Source organism: Acanthopagrus latus, chromosome 14 (assembly GCF_904848185.1).
Source record: "Acanthopagrus latus isolate v.2019 chromosome 14, fAcaLat1.1, whole genome shotgun sequence".
NCBI lineage: Eukaryota > Metazoa > Chordata > Actinopteri > Spariformes > Sparidae > Acanthopagrus > Acanthopagrus latus.
The window spans coordinates 4,015,471-4,037,021 of NC_051052.1; the positions used below are offsets into that span (position 1 = coordinate 4,015,471).

The window sequence follows — 21,551 nt, forward strand, 5'->3', positions numbered from 1 at the left end:
TTTTTAGAATTTAAAAACACAAAAATAACTTTTGAAGAGGACTGCTTAGTGGAAATGAAGCTATAATGTCTGACATGCCTCAGTGGAGCCTGGATGGTTGAAGGCTTTGCCAAAGTCTCAGAGACTTGGTAATGATAAGGGAAAATATGCATGTTTGAGTCTGGAATTCCCACAGACCAAAGGCTTTAATACGATTACAGCAGTGGGTTTGTAGATGCAAGAAAATACCGTGTGCACCATGTGACTGCATGGACTTTAAAACAAGTTTTACTACTGAATGACAGCTTACACTCTTGGGTGTACAACTGGCTTCTAACATCATAAAAAAACAAATGTTAATAGCTCTTGCTAGGTCACACACCTTTCTTTGTGTACAGACTGTGGCCTGTAGCAACACAGGAAGGGATAGGGTTTATTTTGCCCATTTGTTTCTTTCAATCTGAGTAGAAATGATGTAAGAAAGTATGACTCATCTATTAGATAATGGTAAATGAAGGTTCACTCTTCACTCTAAACACAGTCTGTCAGCTGTCAGAATTCAGACTAGACAAACACCGACAGGTGACTACAGCCATCATACAGTTCACCTGTGTCATTTTAACCTCAAGTTGGATTCATTAAATCCATCTCCATCCAGGCTTTCCTTTTTAAACATTGTCCATGGCGAATGTTGAATGGGATGCTGAGAAAACCATTAACAACAGAGTAACAGTAAAGTAACATACAAAAATAAAGCTAACAGAGCTTAAGTAGGAAGTTAAGAACTGTGAAACCTCTACCCAGAAATTCTGTGACCACAAACACCTTGAGTTGTCGTTTGTCTATTTGGTACATTTTCAGACCAAACCCAACCTTCTCTTTAACATACGATAACTCGTTATCATAAACAGTTTTGACCAGCTACACTGACACAAATGCACATATCATATGATTATGTGATATTGTATGTTAGGTTTACGGACATGTAGTCAACCTAAATTTAACTAAACCTCTAAATGCCGCCTTCACATTGTCAGTGACATGACTACTTTACTACATCCTGCAGTATCTAAACTAGCTCCAGCATAAGCGCTCTCCCAAAATAACATGTCCCAGTGAAATCTGATCATTTCTATGGTCTTGCAATGGCATTGGCTTAAAGGACATGGAGTTGGGCTACAGTTAAATCTCCTGCTAAGACAAAGCACTTCTGATGGGTCACTGTCACTCTTTTCTGGGGACATGTGACTGGACCTGACCTGCTGCCGCTTACATAAATACAGGCTTTGACACAGAGCCGGACACAGCCCAGTCATCACAACTCTTGCCAGATAGTAGTGGCCATGCTGACAGAGAGGAAAAGACACTGATCCAGTGTACAGTCAGGCAGAAAATTAAGCCAGTAAAAAACAGTGGGACCAGAGTCCCAGCTCAATTTTCAACACATAAGGCCCATAAAAATTAGAGAGAGGGTGAAAGAGCGTAGAAAGCAAAGTCCAACACAGACGGGAGCTGGATGGGTAGCTGCAGTTCAATAAGATGCAATCACATGACAGAACATCACAATCAGCACATGACAATGTCAGCTTTGAGTTATTACACTGAAAAATCCCAACACACTTAGGTCAAGAAATCTGTTACACTGAAATCCACTGGGCTCATAGAAACAACAGAGCTGAGAAATAAAGTCCTCCCACTGAGGGTTTTCTCAGGGGAGGAAAGTAATTAAGTATAGAGCAGAAAAAATCTCAATTAATGATTAAGCAGGCATTTATCAAGTAAAGATTCATTAATTAATTTATATGTTAAAAAAAAATTAGATGCATCACTAATGGAAAATCATTAGTTGCAACCCCAAGTAAAATCACTCACTCTTTAAACTGTATACGTATATATTGATATTAAACTGCAGTTTACTGTACTGCACTTTTTACTTCACTGCATTCCTCTCTAGTTACATGACAGATCAAAGTTCCATATTCAAAACATGTGATGAGCTTATAAAATTAAACAGGAATGTGTTTGCTTCAGAGGAATTTAGAATTTTCATGTCCATCATTTCCAGCAGTATTTGGTTAACATGACGTAAGTAATACAAATCATTTGTATGTTACATTTTTAATGATAATTTGTTTGGAAATATGACAAACTCTACACCTATTGACCTTACTCACTCGTCATAAATGCAGGTAAGCATTGTGTCCACTTCCTTTACTTTCCTTTAACACCGTTCCTCTTTTGCTGGGAACAAAGACAGGTGCAACTGTATGTATGCTAAACTTACTTAACAGAAGAATACAAAAGTAATCTTGGACAACTAAGAGTAGAATTTGTTAAATTACTTTATACCATTTTGTGTAATTACCTTTATATATTAAAAAATATCCACCAAATACCAATCTTATTTAATAAATCGGTGCATAAACTATTCTTGTGGAAGATGCTGGAACCAGTGTTTCAAATTTTTCATGGAAAGCTGCTTTCACAATGAATCGTGTATTAAATTAGTTGCCAAATTATTTTCTGTTGATATACCAACTCAGTGACAGACTAATTGTTGCAGCTGTTTAAATGGAAACTTTGCCCATCTTCAACAAGCTTTGTATCATTTTATTGTTGATAGTATAAGAAAATTAATAATATTCTCTCCATTTTGCCAGCACATAGAGCTTAAGCAATATGGCAGATTTTAAGGCTGTTGTATCAACGAGCATCCATGGATGAGAAGGGCACCTCCATGCTGTCTGATCGAAGTAGTTTCGAATTTTTGGATCCCATTTAAACAGTGCCATAAATAACATAATATGTGTCAACTGTTTCTTTGCAAGTCAAGAAAGTTGCTGTTTGTTGTAAAGATAACACAACAACATTTAGTTTTGTGTAAGACCGCTCAGTGAACTACAGTCTCACTCAATATACATCACCAACACTGACATGGCTGTAACCTCTGCTCAGAAAAAGTATAAAGAAAAGATGAATATCACAAAAGCCTAGTAATACTGACAGCTGTATTATACAAAGGGACCGTTTTTCAATTTGTGAGTGTGCTAATGAATGGGACTGGTTCAACAAGGTTTCAGTGAATGTTAAACAAGACTACATCACTGACCCATCTGTTGGGTGTGTAATCTTTATACTTACACATTTACTAGATCATATAATCCATTAGTTTTCAGATAAACTGCAACTCCTATGTGTGATTGAGGGCAAAATTCAAACAGAATCAAAATATGATTTGTCTCGTCACTCACTACTATGTATATGCCAGGAGGCATTTGAAGGGCAAATAGCATGAATACTCTCATAATCATTTTAATTATTATTAACTGTTGTCTTTACCTTTATATTAATCTGTATTTGTTGTGTTTTACATTTTGATTTAGAACTCATCCAGTGTTGGAGCTTTTTCCTTTTTCCTATGACCCTTTAGATATGGCAACATGTGAATTTCCATGCTGAGGGATTAATAGTCTTATCTTGTCTACATTATCTCACCTTAAGAGGACTACAAAGGCCACACTAATCATCTCCATTTTAGACATGAGTAAAATAAGTTGGAGCAGCATTGCCTACTAACTTGATTATAGGCCTATTAGTAACATACTGAGTTAGTGGACATGGCAGTGCTAGTGTAAGTGTGTGGCATTAAAGGGGATGCTGGCAGATATATAGAAGTGAAGTCACTATTTTACATAACAGAACTAGAAAACTTGTGAAACTACACTGTGCCACAGTCTCCAGCTCCGGTTTAACTGAGCTTACAGGGAAATAACAGAGTACTTTCGGTTCCTCAGTCTTGGTGGAACCACACCCTAAAAGGGAGCTAAATCAACACCCTGCCCACCAAATGTGAACCAACCCCCTTTCTGATGGGCTGTTTCTTTTTTCCCCTGCTACCTCTGCCTGTTCCGAGCCAGCAGCAATACACCACAGAAATCAGTGCTGGCTGATATAAATCAATTAACAAAAACTTGAGAGCTGTGTTGAAACACAGATAATATCAGCGAAACTTGTACAGAGGTTCTCCAAAAGCAGTCAGGGAAATGCTATGAGTTTAGCGCGTTTGGTTTGACAGGAAGCTGTCCACCGGCTAGCACGACGGCCCTTAAGTCAATACGCTGTTTCCCTGTCATGCTTCAGCCACGTATAATTGACAGCAAGTCAGTAGGCCTGTCAGGAGTTTGTCTGAGGGCCAGTGCATGGTTAAGATTAATGCTGACAAAAGTTCCGGGTAAAACACCAACGCTCACTACACATACGGCTACAGCTCATAAACTGCCACCTCAGGGAATGCTGGATCAGCTTGTTTGTTTTTTTTAATGCAAGTATTTTCACTTCAGCCTGAGTACTAAAGTTTCTGACAGTTGCATGTTCCTACATAATCCTATCTGAGTGAGAAATTGGTCAGTCCTTTTCGCCAGTTTGCTTTTCGTTTTAGTCACTGAAAACAGCAAGGGTTCGTGAACTCTGCGACAATTAACCTAGCTTTACTGAAGTTGTAGAGGACTTCATTTTACTTAGCTGAGACGACACGGCGCGGAGCAGCGCAGAGCGGAAACTTAAGATAGCTTTGGTTAGTTGACGCCAGTTGATTGACTAAACCGCTAACGTTACCTGCCACCTTATCAGAAATTATACTAACTTACGTTACTGAGGTAATGTTAACCACTGATTTAACAGGCTCTGTACACGAAAGAACAATCGGTTACGCTGACACGTCGTTACTCTGCTGTTAGCAGGCTAATTACTTAGCTTATTTTAGGTCGGCTAACCTTAGCAGCCTATCATCCGCATATAATCTTGTCTTGACAGAAAAGCTGTCCAAACCGGCGCCCAACTTCAATTTAACCGGTTAAGTAAGTCGGCTCACTACGGCCAGCGTCGACAAAATACTTAAGTTACCAACCACAGAAACAGACAAAGAGTTTTAACTTATTTAGGGTACGTTAACAGTTAACGTTAGCTAACGTTAATCTTTCCAGGCATTGGTAACAACTGCATATAGCATAGTGCTAACAGTGAGCGTTAGCTACTTTGCTCACAGTTTCCATTAGCTAACAGGTAGTGGCTCACTCTCAGTTAGCGGCTAAGCTAGCTACTTAGCGCTAGCCCCGCTGATTAGGCCCAGTTAGCTCAAAGCCAAACTGTCAAGCGCTGGCTGCGTCGGTAACAGGTTGCAAATCCTTTCCACGCCGTCGACCGCGTCGTTTGATTCGTTCTCACCGTAAGCCCGGTGCCCAGGACGATAACGTCGTATTCTTCATTCATTTTTCCAAGTCTTTACTTCTCTGCTCCTGGATATCGGGAAAGAAGAAAATGGAGATTTGCGGGGCTGGAAATGAGAGGGGCTGCGGTCCGCGTCAGGCGCCTCGGGGGGCGGGGCTTCTCAGCTGTCAATCATTTGGAAGAAGGCGCTGAGGAGAAGCGTCCGGTTGGAAAAAAAAAAAACTCAGCGCAGAGACGAAAAGTAACTTTTACAATTTACAGTTGGCATGGGGTTTTGTTTTAGTTGTTTTTTTTTAAATACAAAAAGTCCATAGTTCTCACATCGTCATTTGTTCTCTTACTCTGATGTTTAATATTTCCTTCATTATGAATCAATGGTCACTTTAAAGTTTTACCCATTTCAAAATATCTGTCATAAAAATAAGCATGAGGACTCCCACCATCATGTATTCTGACATGAAGTCCCACTTCACTGCTTGTGTTTGCCGGGATGGGCTGTTCAGAAAACCAAGTGACACTCATTGAGTTGCTGTATTACTTAACATGTGTCCCCATGTAAGTCAACGCGTTGATCTCAAAGCACACACATTAAGCTGCATACACTCACATACAGTTCTTTTATGCAAAGTAATAAACACCGGCCAGCCAATACACTATGGAGTTATCAGAGGCTAGAGAGTGGCAATGATATCAAAATACAATCAGAAAACATCATACGCAGGTAGGGGAGCTTATCTTTAGCATGCCCATTCATGTCTTAGCCTCAGGGCATAACATTCACCAAACAAGGTACTTATTGCCATGCAGAAGAGTGCAAACACAGCATTATGGGCTTTGTAAGTTATTTCTGGCGTGTCATTTTTCAAGTTATTGCAGAGTCTCAGGTCACCAAAACCAATGTTAGGCCTGTAATAGATACAACAAAGCAAGATTTAGACTCACTCAGGAATACACAAATCAATACAGGAAAGGATTTATTGTAGCTCACACAACCAAAACGGATTTACTTCCATCACATAAATAGTTTCAATTTATTTTATTGACTATTATATTATACAGAATCAACTATATCTCTTTGCTCTGCATCACTACAGTGTCCTTCATCATGCGTCACAGTCAAACACTCGCACCACGTCTGGTCTCCTGGCCAGCTGCCGTGCCGTCATGCCAGACGCGTCCTCTGAGTCTTTGAGTCCGAGCTGCAGGAGCGTCCTGGCCACGTTCGCGTGCTGTCCCATGCAGGCCATATGAAGAGCTGGGAAGAGACAGTAAGAGGGAGTAAGGCCCCATACTGGTATATACAAAAATAAAAATTCAGTCTTTATCTACTCAGCTCAGGTTTATCAAGCATGGATCAACCATATGAAAAAGAAATATGGCAGCCTCAGGGTTGTTATTGCATCACACTTTACAACACTACACAAAGTAAAGTGATGAAAAGCTGAAAGGTAATTTTTGACTACTTTCATGATGTTTGTTTCCGAGTTTAAATTCCAACCTGGATGACTGTTTCGTAGCTTTTTCCTATGTCATTTGCACAAAGTTGTCACAACTTAAAATTAAAAATTTAACCTAAAGAAACATAAAGTTGCAGCATAAAGAAATGTTAAGTTTCAACATATCCGTGGTTTGCAGAAACATGTATTTCCAACATTCATTCTTGGGATTGGGCTGCAACCTCTCAAAGTCTCACAGCTCTGCAACCTTCCACCACCTCACCTTTGAAGAAGACATATATCATGATTTCTTGATCAGCTTGTCTCTATGAACATTCTGTTTGCGTTAACAGTTTAGGTCATTTCAGTCTGTTGGTGAGATCAGGATTTTGCAACAGTTTGAGTTAAAATGTGATGACAGTTGCGGGGTTGTCTGCCAATTTACACCCACACAGTCCTGAGGAAGCTGAACTATTAATAAATAATAAATAATACTTTACACTTCTGTTTACTTTACTTGTAGTTCAACATTTTTAGCCTTGAATTTTAATGTTATAGATGAATACTTTTAAGACTTTTCAGAGGCTTTAATTTTGCTAAAAACAAAAATATTTCTCGAGCTGAAGTAGCTTACCACTTCTTCCCTTATTGTCCCGAACATGGAGATCTGCCCCCAGCTCCAGCAGGGTTTTTATAGTGGACGTGTGGCCCTCCTGTAAAACACAGATTGAACAGTACTTATGACAGTAAGGTAGGTTTTATTTTCATAATCTAATTTTACTATTGCTACCTCAGTCTATTCTGTATAAACAGCAAAGTCTTTTATCCAAACTAATAATAAATAGTGTTACAGATACAGATTGCAAAAAGCTCTACACTAAGTATTTCAGTGATTTCATTATTTCTTCTACTGTTCTTCAACTCTTCTAACTAGTATTCATGCATTCTTTAACACATGGTTTCTGGTGTCAAATTGGTTAAGTTGCTCCACAATCTTTCTACATATCCCTAAGCAAATGCCGAAGTACCCCCTGTAGGATAAATACGACATGTTGGGAATCAAACCCCCCACCTTTGCAGCGTAATGCAGGGCAGTTATCTGGATGCCTGTCACTCTCTGGTTCACATCTACATTAAGGTCCCGCACTAAGAAGCACAGTGCCTCCTCCTGGCCGGTGACAGCAGCCTGGTGTAAAGGCTGAGTGCCGAGTATGTCAGCTGCTGTTGGAGATGCCTACAGAGCACATAAGTCAGATGATAACAGAACGCATATTTCAATTTCTACATAAGCTTGAACATGGATGAATAAATGCCAATTTTTACCTGGTGCTTCTCTAGAAGCAGCCTGGCTACAGAAATGTGTCCGTTCCTGACGGCATCCATGAAAGGAGTCACTCCACAGCTGTCAGCGCTGTCTGGGGTGTAGCCACATCTGGAAGAAGGCCAGAAAAGGTGAATGGTAGTCAGGCAGCGTTATTTGGAATTGTACACACCTATGTTCGTCAGAACAAGTCAAGTAGAAGCACATTTTTTCATATTGGAGGTTATGTTAGTCTGATGAAGAAATATTGTGTCAAAATAAGGAAATTTAGATTTATCCAAACTGCTGGTTTTATTTCATGAAAAAATAGCCCTGCGTGTGTGGAAAACTTTCAGAGGGTTCTAATTCGAGAAACATCGAGATGCATGAAAAAATCGTTGTGCATTCAGTCAGGTGATTTGTAAACTGAGTGGTGAATTGTAGTGGAATTGAAATGTAAAGCCAGTGAGGAATCACACCTCCATCTTGTTCCATATCAGTTGTTTTTTTCAACCTACCTCTCCAGCAAGATCCTAACAACCTCTTCACAGCCATGCATCGCTGATTAATGAACAGAGAGAGTCTTAGTTAGAATCTGACAACGAATGCACAAGGTCTCTCACTCCTTCGGAGATCACCCAACACGCTTAGACATTCGACCACTACAGACTGTCACACAAATAGAGATGAGAGAATCAGGACATGTTTTGTGTACACCACTCATCCATCACGTCACATATCCATATAGTGGAACTGAGGATCTGAGGACGCCTTACCTGCAGTGTGCAGCGGAGTCCTGCGCGTTTTGCTCTCCGTCCTCCAGACATCCGGCACCGTGAGAAGCAGGTGCTGTATGACCAGAGGATCGCCCTCCCTGCAGGCGATGTGAAAGGAGTTCCAGCCGTCTTTGTTTCTCAGTGCCGGGTCTGCGCCGTGGCACAGCAGCTCCTGGATCACGGCAAGGTTTCTCCGAGTGCAGGCCATCATCAGAGGAGTCCTGAGTGAGAAGACCAAGTGAATTATACAGAATTTGGCAGTCACATTAATAGCTACCACACAGTGGGTTTACATATATACATATATATATATATATATATATATATATATATATATATATATATATATATATATATATATATATATATATAAGACATACAGAGAAGAATAGAGGAATTTACAATCTAATGTATAAGTAATCGATACTAAATTATAAAACAAAAAAGTATTTCTCAGCCAGTAATCAAACTATGGTTAGACACTATACAACAAAAAGTAAAGTGTTGATAGCATAATGATTTGTATGCGGTGTATAACATTTTCAAACCTTCACCTTCATTTTTTTAAAATTATAAATTAAACAAATTGTGCATTAGCTCTAGTAATACGTGATTAGACCTAGTTTGTGTCCTGAATGTAAAAAGCTTGACCTGGCAAGAATATAAATGTGTTATTACACATCAAAAAACAAAACATGGAAAGCAGCATTAATATTGATATATGTAACCGCTATTAAAACATTTAATCTAAATCTAGGTAACTTCATTGAGTTGAGGCACTGAGAATTATCACTTTGTCTGGACAGGGAAATAGTCACTTGAGGAACTTTTTTTTTTTTACTACTTAGTGCATAGAATAGTCTTTACAGAGGCAATACTGGCCAATATTGATACGCTTGTTACTACTTGTCTATGTTTGTTTGTTTTATTACCCTTTTCTTTGTCATGTTTGACCTCTTTAATAAGAGTTTAGCTAAAACTAAGACAAACTAATTTTGTAGCCGCTCTACTTTTTTGGGAAGAAAAAAAAAAAATTTTCTCCTTCGAGCCGGATTTGAACCAGCGACCTAAGGATTTCGGCGTCATACCACTACAGTCCTCCGCTCTACCAACTGAGCTATCGAAGGGAACTGGTTTCCTAGTCCGCATGATTGGTCTTTAAACCCGACAGAAGGTGTTGCGTAGACAATGTTTAATTTCATGCGACCAACTAAATGCTGTCATACTCACCAGTCAGCCTTTTTCAGACTGTCCACCTTCGCTCCTTCCCGGAGCAGGTAGCTAACACAATCCTGGTGGCTCATAGACGCAGCTTCGTGCAGCGGCCTCTTGTAGTCGTTGTTGTACACCTCCACGTCCACGCCGACCCGCTGTACGAGATACTCCACAACATCCAGGTGTCCGTGTCTGGCTGCGTAGTGCAGCAGGGTGTCTCCTGACCGGCCGAAGTGCTTGCTACAGACGGTCTGAACCGCCGCCGAGCCCCCTAACCTTATCTGTTCCTGGAGAGAGCTCAGCTGTCCCTCCTGAGCGAGCTTCACCAGCAGTTTGAAACTGTTTTCGTCCATGCTTGGTGGAGGTAAAGGCAGCTAACGTCACACGAGCACAGTCACTTATATGGCCAGAGAGTGAGAAAGTAGTTTAGCTAAGACGCTTCAGGACATGATGGAGAGAAAAGTTGACCAGGTTTGTTTTCGTGGAGGAGCAGAATATGAGTTGGCCAACCATGACCTTACACTGTCACACTGTCCATGCATAAAACAACACAAAATGCAAACAAAACCTGTTATTAAATTATAGATATACTGTAAATTGAATATGCGCATGCAAAAACAGGATTGTACGATCAAAATGAATGCATTGCATTTGAATTGAACTAATAAATGTAATGCTAATATATTTTTGTTCGGTGCACTTTGAGATTGTAATAGAGACCTAACCGTGAATTAAATATACAGCTTACTCATGTTCAAGACCATGTAAACGAGGAGCAACGTAGTTTTATCAAACCTTAAGACCACATTATCGTAATATGTAAGTTTGTTTGTTTTTTGACACTTGTGGCTTTAAAAAGACAAGTCCGTGCAACAATGTTAACATAAGAATAACATTAATATCGACAGGCATAACTTAAGACTGCTAACGAACATGACGAAGGAATAGTCGTCCGTTTCAGCGGTGCGAGACACATGGTCATTATGGGAAATGTAGTTTTGTTGACAACGTGCGCTTCGGCTCGCTGTAAACTTAGCACTGTTTAAAGTCTGACATTTCTTCAAGGGTAAACAATTACAAGTAGATTATAAGCATTACTAGTATTATGAATAGTACTTTATGTACATATCAAGTACAGATGTTTTTATGTACACGTCCACTGGTCAAAATAGTGTAGCGTCAGTGTAATTTCCAGTGACTATCAATTACTTTCTCACACTGCGTTCGAAAGAACAAGTCTAGACGGAAACCGGTTTAATTATTTTATTTTGTGTATTTGTATTTGTTTTCATATCACTCCGATGATGCCGCGACATGGGACGTTCTGGTCCGGTTTCTGGCCGGATGACAGCGAGGAATCAGTGAACAAGATGAGTCACATCTGGAGGGAGGAAGGAGAAGAAAGAAAAAAAAAAAAAGGTGGGAGAGGAGAAAAAGTGGGATTGTTGGTGAAGGCTGAGTCTCGGTCCTCAGAGGTTTTAACAAACATGGACCATGAAGGCCAGGACTGAGGCTGACCACAGTCACCAGCCGCTTTCTCTGGTGAGTACATTTGTGACTTTCAGAATGTGCTTAAAACTGTGCCACCATTTAAATGACTGATAATTGAGGCTACATTACAAACCAACAGGGGACACGCCTCCTTACTTTACTGTCTTCTAAAGTGTATATCCACTGAGTTCATGCATACCAACACACCATTCTCTATGCATGTGTCTAATGTGCGCTTTGAAACATGTTTCCTGTGTTTTGGTGCTATTTATGCCAGCCAGTTGTAGTGTTAGCCAGGAGAACTTTTTGTCCTGCTACACTGAAAGAAATGTCTTATCTTTAAAAAAAAATCATCATAATACAAGAAACCATGTGGAAACTCTCCAAACTCTCTTTTATGTCGTTTCAATGACATTCAGTATTTTTATTTTATTGAGGATTATTGTGCTTTTTAGGGGTTTTTTTTTGCCTCCTTTTACCTTGTTTCAAACTTTTCTTCCTTAGAAAATGACCCAAAGTAGATAAACTCTATTGCACATCGGTGAAGTGTGACAGACCCCTAATCTCATGAGTGAATTTCGGTCCTGAACGAGCAAACTGCTTGAACAGGGGTTGGAGATTTTTTGCAGCGTGATGACTTATGCGGTATCTGGTTTGGACCCCCAACCCCCATTCACCACACTCACTCACAGCAGTGACATGCAAAGCCTTAGGAACTTCTTATGATGAGGAAAAAAATGTTTTACAGCGGGTAGGTATCGCTACATGAGTAATTCTCTGATGTCTCAGAGAAGCCATTTAAGACAGAGACAGAGAACCTTTCTGGACTGACATTTATTGTAATTAATTTGACAAATAGTCTACTAAAAAAATCATTGAGAGTTCATACCTGGGAGTATAATCCTGCCAAAACACTGACGATGTCAAAATAATAAATTGATTACATGACATATCACAATCAATACATTGTCACTTTGAGTTGAGTGCATTACCGATTGCTCGAGTGCAGGCCAGAGACAATATGTTCTGCATTCTGGAAGGAGTGTATCTGAAGCTAAACACTTCCAGATGTTCTGGGCTGCTCCAAACAGTGACAAGCAGACCTGAAACGCATGCACGACACAAACTGCATGTCATGTTTCATTTCGGCTTCTAAAGGTCTGCAGGTTTCTGCGGAAGGGGTGAGACATAAAAAAAAAAAAAAAAAAAAAAAAAGCCGACCACTGTGGGTGTGACACTCAAAGTGATGAGCAACTTAAAGTGCGCTGCTTCCCGCTGAGGTTTCAGCTCTTTCCACCAAACACACAGGTGATGAGGCCGATGAAACCTGCTGACGCTGATCTGTTCGAAGAGGAGGCGATAGAAATGGGGATGCATTTTGAGAAGGCTTGCGAAGCTGTGAGCTGTGCGTGTTTTCATTCATTGCTTCGCTTTTCTATATAAATGCCTCAATGGCTGTGGGGCAAATAGTTTCCTCAATGAAGCCCTGGCACCAGGAAGGAAGGAAATGGTGGAAGATTCTGGACAAAATACAGCCACATGTGTCACTCAGTGTCTCCTGGCTTCAGGCCTCAGTGACTGTGCTCCAGGTCAGGTCATATGGTACATGTGTATGTATCTCAAAATATAAATATGTGAGAGAAGAGTGTGTTTTCATTGGCTCTAGCCCATCAACGCATGGTCACAGGACCTCTGGGGTTTATATTCCAAACACAACACAGGATCTGTTAAAATTGATGCTTATCAACAGCTACTTTGCTGGATAATGCGTTTTTTGAGGTTTAATCTCAAGGGTTCGCTAGATTTTCCACAGTTTTTCACCTGGGGCTCATGATGGACACTCAATTTATTATCCGTTTTCCCTGAACAGCTCAGAGCTGAGAGGGACAAGTCTCGTAAAACTTAGTCGCCCAGTTACCTCAGACAGCGATGACGTCCTCGGCTGGCACGCAGATCTCTGCAGGAGAGACCACATTCTTCAGCAGTGTTTACCCTCAGCCATATTTTGTCAGGGTTTTGTCCTTCTCACTACGTTTACACAAAATGAAATAAGGTGTGACATCTTTCTTGTTATCAGAGACCGTGAAGGCAGGGTTGCCAGGTTTCAGTGTTGATACTCAACCCTCCACTTAACTTCTCTTCAGTGACTTGATCGCTGTCTCTTACTCTTTCTCTGTGTGTGCGTTCGCAGATGTCGCTGGAAGCAAACATGAAATATGGCTCTCCTGAGAAAAAGTAAGTGGTCCCACGCTCAATGATCTCAAGTGATACACATTTACATGTGTCCTCTGCTCCTGCGGATGGGCAGTAACACTTCCAGACTCAGCTATACTCGCGGTTTAACACTCATGGCAGCTTTAGAACCAGCTTCACTTGGTGTAAAAAGGGAGGATTAGCTCATGCAGCTGTTGCCATTAAAGGAACCCCCACGTTTCTCTCTTGGAAAGCATCCGCCCTCCCTGCACATGAGCCAAATGCATATGTGGGCTGGGGGGAGGGTGTGATGAGGTAACCAGATGACAGGCTGTAAGGAGTTTCATTATTCCATCCGGTGTGTGAACAGCAATGCAAACATAATGCAAAAGATTTGTCCTGCCAAAACTAAGCTTGACTTACAAAAACTAACACCTGCGGTGGCTTAAGCCAACGTCGCAGGCGATCTTTGATCCAGCTGCTCAGGTAGCACGCTGTGCTTAATAAGTTACGACACCTGAATAGACACCAAAAATGTTAAACAGTGGCTTGAAATTGGTTGCACATGGGTATTTGGTTCTCCTTCTCTCTGGTCTGCTCGACAGGCAGCTGCTGGAAAGAGTCTCGCTTTAGAGATGAACCGATTGTGATGTAAACATTACAGCCAAGTATCAACTTTGTGCAAATTTTCAGCGCTAAAATAATCATAGTGTCGATCAGCAGAAAATGAATTCATCAGTTTTGATAGATTTGAGAACAGCAGTATGAAGTTTGCATTTATACTAGATTTGCACAAAGACTGGAAGCATGGGGAAGTGACTAGCTGCTGTCCAGAGTTTAAAAAAAAAAAATGCACCTATCACCAACACATCCAAAGCTTACTAATGAGCTTAGTTTATTTATATATGTTAAATCTGTGCCCTGACATCTTTTTGTGAGCTAACTAGGCTAGCTGTTTCTCCTTGCTCGTTGTCTCCCTGTAAACCCTTGGTACAGAAAACACTTCTTTCTTTTTAAATTACCTCATTAGACATGTTGGTAGGTGTATTTTTTACCTTTTAACTGCTTATAGCCTTTAAACACAGCTAAATTCATCACCTGCTGCCTCCAGCTGCGTACTTAAACGTAGTACAAGATACTGGTAATGAAATAATCTCAATTTAAAATTGGTGCCTAGTTATTCTTAAAGCCTGTCAGTGGTTCAGACTGTGATTTAGTCATAAAATGAAAACTATAAATTGTGTCACAGTGCTGAATTGATACATTTGACAAATAAGTGCTGCTCTGTAGTCTGGTGGTACGGCAAGGTTGACTTTGTTTCACCACTGTCATAAAACAGTTAATCATTTTACTTAGCCACAAGTAGATACATGACCTCATTGCCATGCAGCCTGCAAATGTTTGAAAAAAGGACAATAGTATTAAAAGATGTTGCATCTTTCTTTCATTTCCTTCCAGAGCAGATGTACATGCTAGCTTGATTAAGGACTTGGGACACAGGGCAGTGGTGTTCATTCAGCTTCTTCCACAGGTGCCACTAAAATCAACCAAAGTGAACGTTTCTAGTCGCTGCTGTAAAGGTGCACCACCACCACCACCACCCGTTTTGGGGGAGAAATTTTAATCGGAAGAGAAAGATCATCATTGACTTCATTGGCGTCATTGATTTTTCTGTGCCTGAACAAACTAAATGAACAAACTGTTCGTTACCGTGACTGGACAAACTGACTAAACACACTGATCTTAAAGGGAAACCCAATACTGATACTGTAATGTGCATTTTTCATTTATATTTGGCACTTTCTAGATTAAATAATTGAACAAAAGACAGGAGATATTACCACCACATATTGAGTTGACTGTTGATTGGATTTAAGTAACTTTATGTGCATCTACAAACACTGACTGACTGACTGACTCGGTCCTTTCTGTTTCAGTTAACCGGGTCCTCCTGGTGCTGCTGGTGCTGATGGTGTGCCTCCTCCTGCACAGTACACTACTCAGAGCTTCCACCCGGCCCAAACACCCGGGTACATCCACACAGATTCTGTTAACATCTTTATAGAGCATATTAAGCTGTGTCAAAATATTAGAGGACAAGTCTGGCAATGTGTTAAGTGTTGCTTACTTTCAACTTTTAAAAACCAAAAGAAAAAGTTAATGTATTTTACTGAACCCTCATATATGTTATTACTCTGTGCCATAGTGCTTCATTGTTGCTTCAAGCCTGGTGCCATTAGTAATCGTTAGAGTACCAAAATGTGGATTAATCCACCACTGAAAATAGTCCCCCACAAATCTCTTCTTTTAGTAATGTTTGCTAAAACCCACATAATCCAGCTGTTCTAACAAACTGTTGAGGCTTTTTTGTTTTTTTTTAAATAAATGTTTATAGATTATGTTATATACATTTCAGTAAAAGGGAAACAAATCTCATAGCAAATGGTAGGTGTCATGAGCTTTTTGCGATTTTCATCTAATTCAACTTAGATGCAGTTATTAAAAGTTGCAGTTCCTTTCTTGTGACAAATGTACAATCACAGAACATGTATGTGAACAAACCTGCATCCAAAATGACACAAAAACATTCTTCAACCCTCAACCTCTGATTTCCCTCAGATCACTGGAGGAGCGTCAGCAGCGCAGCGCGAGTTCCCGCAGCGAGAGCGCAAGAGGCGGATAATGTCGTCCCCGTCATTATCTGCGCATCTGAGGAGCGCGTGGGTGCGACCATGGCCACCATCAACAGCGTCCATAGCAACACAGATGCCAGCGTGTTCTTTTATATTGTTACTCTCCGTGATGCTGTGAAACTGACGAGGTTTGTCCCTTGTTTCCAATGTAAACATTACTCTTCTATTAGAGGTGGACAAATGAACCGGTATGAATCGGTAATGGGTTTTAAAGTGAAAGATACTACACCAATGTGCAGACCTCTGGATAAAAAGGTATGAATTTGTTGAGTGAAGCTGCTACGCTGCTACTTCCTCACAGCATTTTCAAATTTGTAAAAGTTCAAACGTCCACAACAGACTCTCACGAGATGCGCCATTTAAACACTGCCAACAAAAGCAACATGTCCAACAACAGCAACAAGATTTACAATGCACTGTCAAATGTATAATCAAAAGTCTGGAAGAAATTTGAAATCTATGAGATGGACTCAAAGTCAGACAAAAAGCAGGCCAGTTGTAAGCTCTGTAGAACGGCCTTTAAGTACAGTGTCAGCACGATGAAATAACGTCCACCGAGTGAGACCGCATGATGAAACCAGTGCAGACAGCGAGGATGCTAGTAAAGCTAGCACCAGCGAGAATATGTAGGACAGAGACATGGAGTTGAAATACTTTTTCCGGCCACAGTTTAGCCACAACTCTACCTTTTGAGTTTGCTATCAGCAGTAAATGTGTCTGATAGGAGTGATTTTATACACTGATTATTACTAGGAGGCAGAGGATACAGACAGTCAGGGACGTCCAGCTCAGACAGAATAATGGAGATCCAGGCAGCCTCAGATCAGTATGAGACAATAGGTATGTTTTTTATACACTGAGGTATGCGCATATAAGATAAAGATATACATAATAGTACCAAAACTAATAGTTATGCAACTTTTATAGTACAGGTGTATTGTAATATCTTTGTAAACAGAAAATTAAGGTCTACGTGCAACAAACAATTGTATCAGATTGTATCGTATCGTACCCAAACCGGATCGAATCAAATCGAATTGAACTGAATTGAATCGAATCGTCCCCGTATCATAGCCCATGTATTTATTTACATATCGAATTGCCTCATGAGGGAGATATGCACATCCTTATCTTTTATAGATGCAGTAAATGATGATTTTAGGCCTTCAGTTGGTGGTTCCTCTTATTCTGTCACTGCACTAAATTGATAATTGTTCTATTCCAGGATCATAGCTTACCATGATGACATTTATGTTTATACAACTAATCTCACTTTCTTTGCATCTCCCCAGGCAGTATATAGAGAAGACTACACTAAAAGGCATCAAGTATAAGATACTGGAATTTAACCCCATGGTTCTCCAAGGAAAGGTGAAGCCAGATTCTTCTCGACCAGATCTGTTACATCCAGTGAGTTCTGGTTTTGTGTGTGTATCGATGCATACAGTACCTCATGCATACGCAGATGCAGCTCTCAACTTTCCCCACAATCTAAATTTAGAGTTACCGTTTCAAAGAGTTGAAATAACGCAGCTTTTGTTTTGCAGCTCAACTTTGTGCGCTTTTACCTACCTCTGCTTGACATCAGCCACAAGAGGGTGATATACCTGGACGATGATGTCATTGTGCAGGGTACGTATGTGGTGACGGAATCCATGTGAAAAGATTTCATATTTCAGACTGTGTGTCCTTCAGGTTGAACGGTGTTGTTGGTCACCAACTTATACGTTGGTGTTGGATTTCATTTTTCACTTTTTAAACACACATGGCAAAGCTGGAGGAACTGAAAAAAATACACATATCCAACCCTCTAATATTGCATACAGAGGGCAATAGTGCTGTTACAGGTAGAATGTGTGTGTATGTATTTTACCACTTAAGAGGCTTTCTATACTTTTCAGGCAACATCGAGGATCTGTTTAATGTCAAATTGAAGCCAGGTAACGCTGCTGCTTTCGCCACTGACTGCGACCTGCCCTCTACACATGAGATGGTGCGCAGCATCGGCATGCAGGTACATTTTTTAAATATATTTTCTCATATCACTTTGTGTATTAGCCTGCCAGTGTGTGAGGGGCAATACATTTTTTTGTTTGTAAACTTTCTAAAGATTTGGTCTTTGACATATGCCGTCCTCTCATCTGGGCTCGTCCCATAGACAACCTACATGGGCTACCTGGACTACAGGAAACAGGTAGTGAGAGATCTCGGCATCCACCCTCGAGACTGCTCTTTCAACCCCGGGGTGTTTGTGGCGGATATGAACGAATGGAGGAAACAGAAGATCACCAAACAGCTGGAGAAATGGATGGAGGAGAATTTCAGGTATGCACAACGGCCAGCAGTTTCTGGCAAACCTCATGTTGCACTTTGCGCAAGGCTCAAGGTTTAAGGTCAGTTTATTTCACCGGGGTGAACGGACTGCGAATAACTTTGGCTCAAATGTGCATCTCTCGGGAAATTTAAACACTTTGAAAATTGCTCTCTGAGGACATGTCTTGTACAAAAACAGTATGGTAATTGATAACAACATGAAAACAAAACAACAAACTCTATGCAAGTTTCAGTTCCCCATTGCAGAACTGTTTTTAAAATAGGGCTCTGTGTTACACGCTAAAAAATGTATTGGTGCATCCTTCATCTGGTACGTGTTTGTAAATGCAAGGTTAAGATTCAAAATGTACATAACATGAGGGGATTTTGGAATTATGCTCTAACAGGTAGGCTATTTAGTCCCTTAGTAATGACTTGATAAAAACTAACAGAGTAAAGGACTCCAAAATTTGTCTGGACTCCCCTATAGTGGGAGAAGGGCTGGTGTTGCCACAGAACAAAGGGCTCTCATCCTTAGTTCAGGCTCATCTGCACTACATGTATATATGGGTTGATTCTTCTTCCAAACGAAGGTCTTTCACCTCTTCAACAGCCAAGATATTTACAATAAAGGAAGAAGATCGAGGGTGTTTTCCACTGTTTGGTCCATTCTGCACAGTTAACTTGGTGTTTCTCTAACTGATGGCTCAAAGATCTGTATTAAGATGGTTGGATAAATGACACTCACCACTGAGTGTTAGTCAGGACACAGAAGCAGACAAAGAGGAAATACATGAAAACTGCTTACTTGACTAAACGTGACTTGAGATGTAAAAAAATATATATAAGATATAACACAAAGTTTCCTGTGATAATAATATCCCCAAAGTAAAGTCAATATATATCCATATAAGTACACAGAACCCGACAGCTACATACTGTAAAAAAAAACATTCTTTCAAAACAGTAAATACACAGATCACCACAATGTTCTAGTTCTGAATCAAGCTACGGAGTACACAGTGACATCTGGTGGCTTTATACAGGCAGGACAGCTCAGTGCCGACCATTCAGCCCTTAATTAGCAGCACTTAATACTACAGCTCACATGTAACAGCATGTTATATTTAATCTAACATCAATGTACACAAACAAAGGTAAAGTTGTCAGCTGATTTTATGTAAACAGCATGACAATTACCATATAAGCATGGCAGTTTCCCTGGTAGATAAATAAAAAAAGAGAATAGATGACATGACCTCAGTGTCCTCAGTGGAAGCTACGGCCCTGATCAGCAGTTGATTCCATCCTTAAATATGTGCCGGCTGGTTTCAGCGTCAAGCACCTAGAGCTACATTTCTTGGACTGTAACTTAAATATATGTAACTGTTGGAGCAGAAGAAATGTCTGCCTGAAACCCTCCAGAAACCCTTTTCCTCCTCTCCACCCGCAGGCAGAACATATACAGCAGTGCCATGGCCGGAGGTGTGGCGACCCCACCCATGCTTATAGTGTTTCATGACAAATACACAACACTGGACCCACTATGGCACGTCAGACACCTGGGTAAGCTCACACACTCGCATACAGAAGAATTTCAGTAATGTTCCCCAAATGTTAAAAGTAATGGCAACACTGAGGAAAAATCCTCAAATAGTATAGCTCTACTGTGGGGCTCCCTGTTTGTGCAGGCTGGAGTCCAGATGCGCGCTACTCAGAGACCTTCCTCCAGGAGGCGCGCCTGCTGCACTGGAACGGCCCATTTAAACCATGGAATTACCCCGCTGTTCACTTGGATCTGTGGGAGAGGTGGTATATCCCAGACCCCTCTGAAAAGTTCTCCTTGGTACGACCGGAGAGAGATAGCTGAGGTCCGCAGGTATGAAGCATGTGAAGTTCAGGACTTACTTGAACAATCATGGAAGGTGTGATGGTAAATCATACAGCGAAGTGAATACTGAAGATGAAACAATGTTCAAACATTGTATCAGAAACGGAGTGTGTTCTCTATATGTTAAAGAACTCAAAATGTGACGCATCTGTCGTCCGCAGGAAGTGACAGATGACTGTTAGGCTTTTAGAATTGTACCTGTAGGAATGTGTTCAAAGTGAAAAACTCAGTGATCATTTATGTCCTCAGAAAATGCATTTCTGTGCTAACCTGAAATAAATGTTCACATTTTCACCTTTTGTCTTCTCTTTACTGGTGCATCCCTATTTCCAAAATGGCTTATATATCTTTGAGGCAAAAAGAATACATAACTGTGTCGTGTTGCTACTAAGGATATATTACCGATAGTTGTTCAGATGACTGTGATAACATAACTACATGGGTAAAACTAACAATTTAATTATAGTGTGCTTGATTATGATTTAAAAATCTTACATTTCTTTCTTTTTTTTTGTTTACTTAAAATCCCCCTCCAGTTTCATTCTAGCGGATGAATGTTCGCGTGTCACTGTGTGAATGATGTACGAATGAGTTTGACATGAGAAGTTTGTTTTCACATCAACAAGTAAAAGTAAAAGTAAGTAAAAAAAAAAAAAAAAAAAAAAGTAAAATCACTAAAAGTAATGTTTGTAGGTGGGCCTACAAAAACAAAAACAATGTCAGACACACATTATAGAATTGTTATGCCATGATACGTTTGTAAAGGAGAGCATTATTTTACGTGGACACAACATTTCACTGCTATGACGCGCAACCCGGAGAGCACGCAAAGTTTCCCAGAATCAAACACGCACAGTTTTGGCAAGCCCACCAGCGGGTGCATGTGGGGCTTATCTCGTGGTAAAGCATTTCTTATCTCCTCCAAATCACAAAGAGGTGACAGAAGATGGCCGGCTAACCTGCATGAGGGGGTTGATCGACGGTGGGGAGGGAGGGAGTGGTTCGCTGTCACGTGGTTTGGAGTGAACAAAAATGAAA

General features: G+C 40.5%; 3 protein-coding genes and 1 non-coding gene across 7 annotated transcripts in view; 1 reads left to right on the top strand and 3 right to left on the bottom strand.

Moving 5' to 3' along the window:
• Positions 1-5,405, bottom strand: part of gdi2 (GDP dissociation inhibitor 2) — a 16,035-nt gene extending 10,630 nt beyond the window's left edge. The window contains exon 1 of the mRNA XM_037120958.1: positions 5,203-5,405. Coding sequence (XP_036976853.1) covers positions 5,203-5,247 — 45 coding nt within the window. The 5' untranslated portion in view covers positions 5,248-5,405. The remainder of the gene's footprint in view (positions 1-5,202) is intronic.
• Positions 5,406-6,162: 757 nt separating this feature from the next.
• Positions 6,163-10,423, bottom strand: ankrd16 (ankyrin repeat domain 16). The gene is made up of 7 exons (XM_037120965.1): positions 9,948-10,423; positions 8,718-8,938; positions 8,460-8,502; positions 7,965-8,073; positions 7,714-7,875; positions 7,276-7,354; positions 6,163-6,460 (listed from the first exon to the last, which is right to left on the bottom strand). Exons 1-7 carry the CDS (start codon positions 10,283-10,285, stop codon positions 6,309-6,311), a joined length of 1,104 nt encoding a protein of 367 aa, XP_036976860.1. The 5' UTR covers positions 10,286-10,423; the 3' UTR covers positions 6,163-6,308.
• trnay-gua lies at positions 9,757-9,844 on the bottom strand. The gene is given in 2 exon segments: positions 9,757-9,792; positions 9,808-9,844. It is a non-coding gene; the product is annotated as a tRNA-Tyr (tRNA).
• glt8d2 (glycosyltransferase 8 domain containing 2) lies at positions 10,162-20,807 on the top strand. 4 transcript variants are annotated; one of them, XM_037120961.1, is made up of 12 exons: positions 10,162-10,296; positions 11,284-11,474; positions 13,615-13,658; positions 15,075-15,196; positions 15,554-15,646; positions 16,236-16,437; positions 17,602-17,719; positions 17,857-17,941; positions 18,211-18,323; positions 18,468-18,634; positions 20,076-20,188; positions 20,314-20,807. In XM_037120961.1, exons 2-12 carry the CDS (start codon positions 11,427-11,429, stop codon positions 20,490-20,492), a joined length of 1,284 nt encoding a protein of 427 aa, XP_036976856.1. In that variant the 5' UTR covers positions 10,162-10,296; positions 11,284-11,426; the 3' UTR covers positions 20,493-20,807. The 4 variants fall into 4 exon arrangements, with proteins under 4 accessions (XP_036976856.1, XP_036976858.1, XP_036976859.1 ...); XM_037120962.1 differs by lacking the exon at positions 10,162-10,296 and adding an exon at positions 10,894-10,998; XM_037120963.1 differs by lacking the exon at positions 15,075-15,196.
• Positions 20,808-21,551: the final 744 nt, after the last annotated feature.

Bases quoted from the DNA above. Each gene is read 5' to 3' on its own strand.
- ankrd16 (XM_037120965.1), bottom strand. From the start codon at position 10,285: ATGGACGAAAACAGTTTCAAACTGCTGGTGAAGCTCGCTCAGGAGGGA. The intron at 7,355-7,713 runs GTGGGGGGTTTG...TGTGTTTTACAG, and splicing joins CCCTGCATTACGCTGCAAAG to GAGGGCCACACGTCCACTAT. The intron at 6,461-7,275 runs GTAAGCTACTTC...GTCTCTTCCCAG, and splicing joins GGACAATAAGGGAAGAAGTG to CTCTTCATATGGCCTGCATG.
- glt8d2 (XM_037120961.1), top strand. From the start codon at position 11,427: ATGAAGGCCAGGACTGAGGCTGACCACAGTCACCAGCCGCTTTCTCTG. The intron at 13,659-15,074 runs GTAAGTGGTCCC...ATTTCCTTCCAG, and splicing joins TATGGCTCTCCTGAGAAAAA to AGCAGATGTACATGCTAGCT. The intron at 15,647-16,235 runs GTACATCCACAC...GATTTCCCTCAG, and splicing joins CACCCGGCCCAAACACCCGG to ATCACTGGAGGAGCGTCAGC.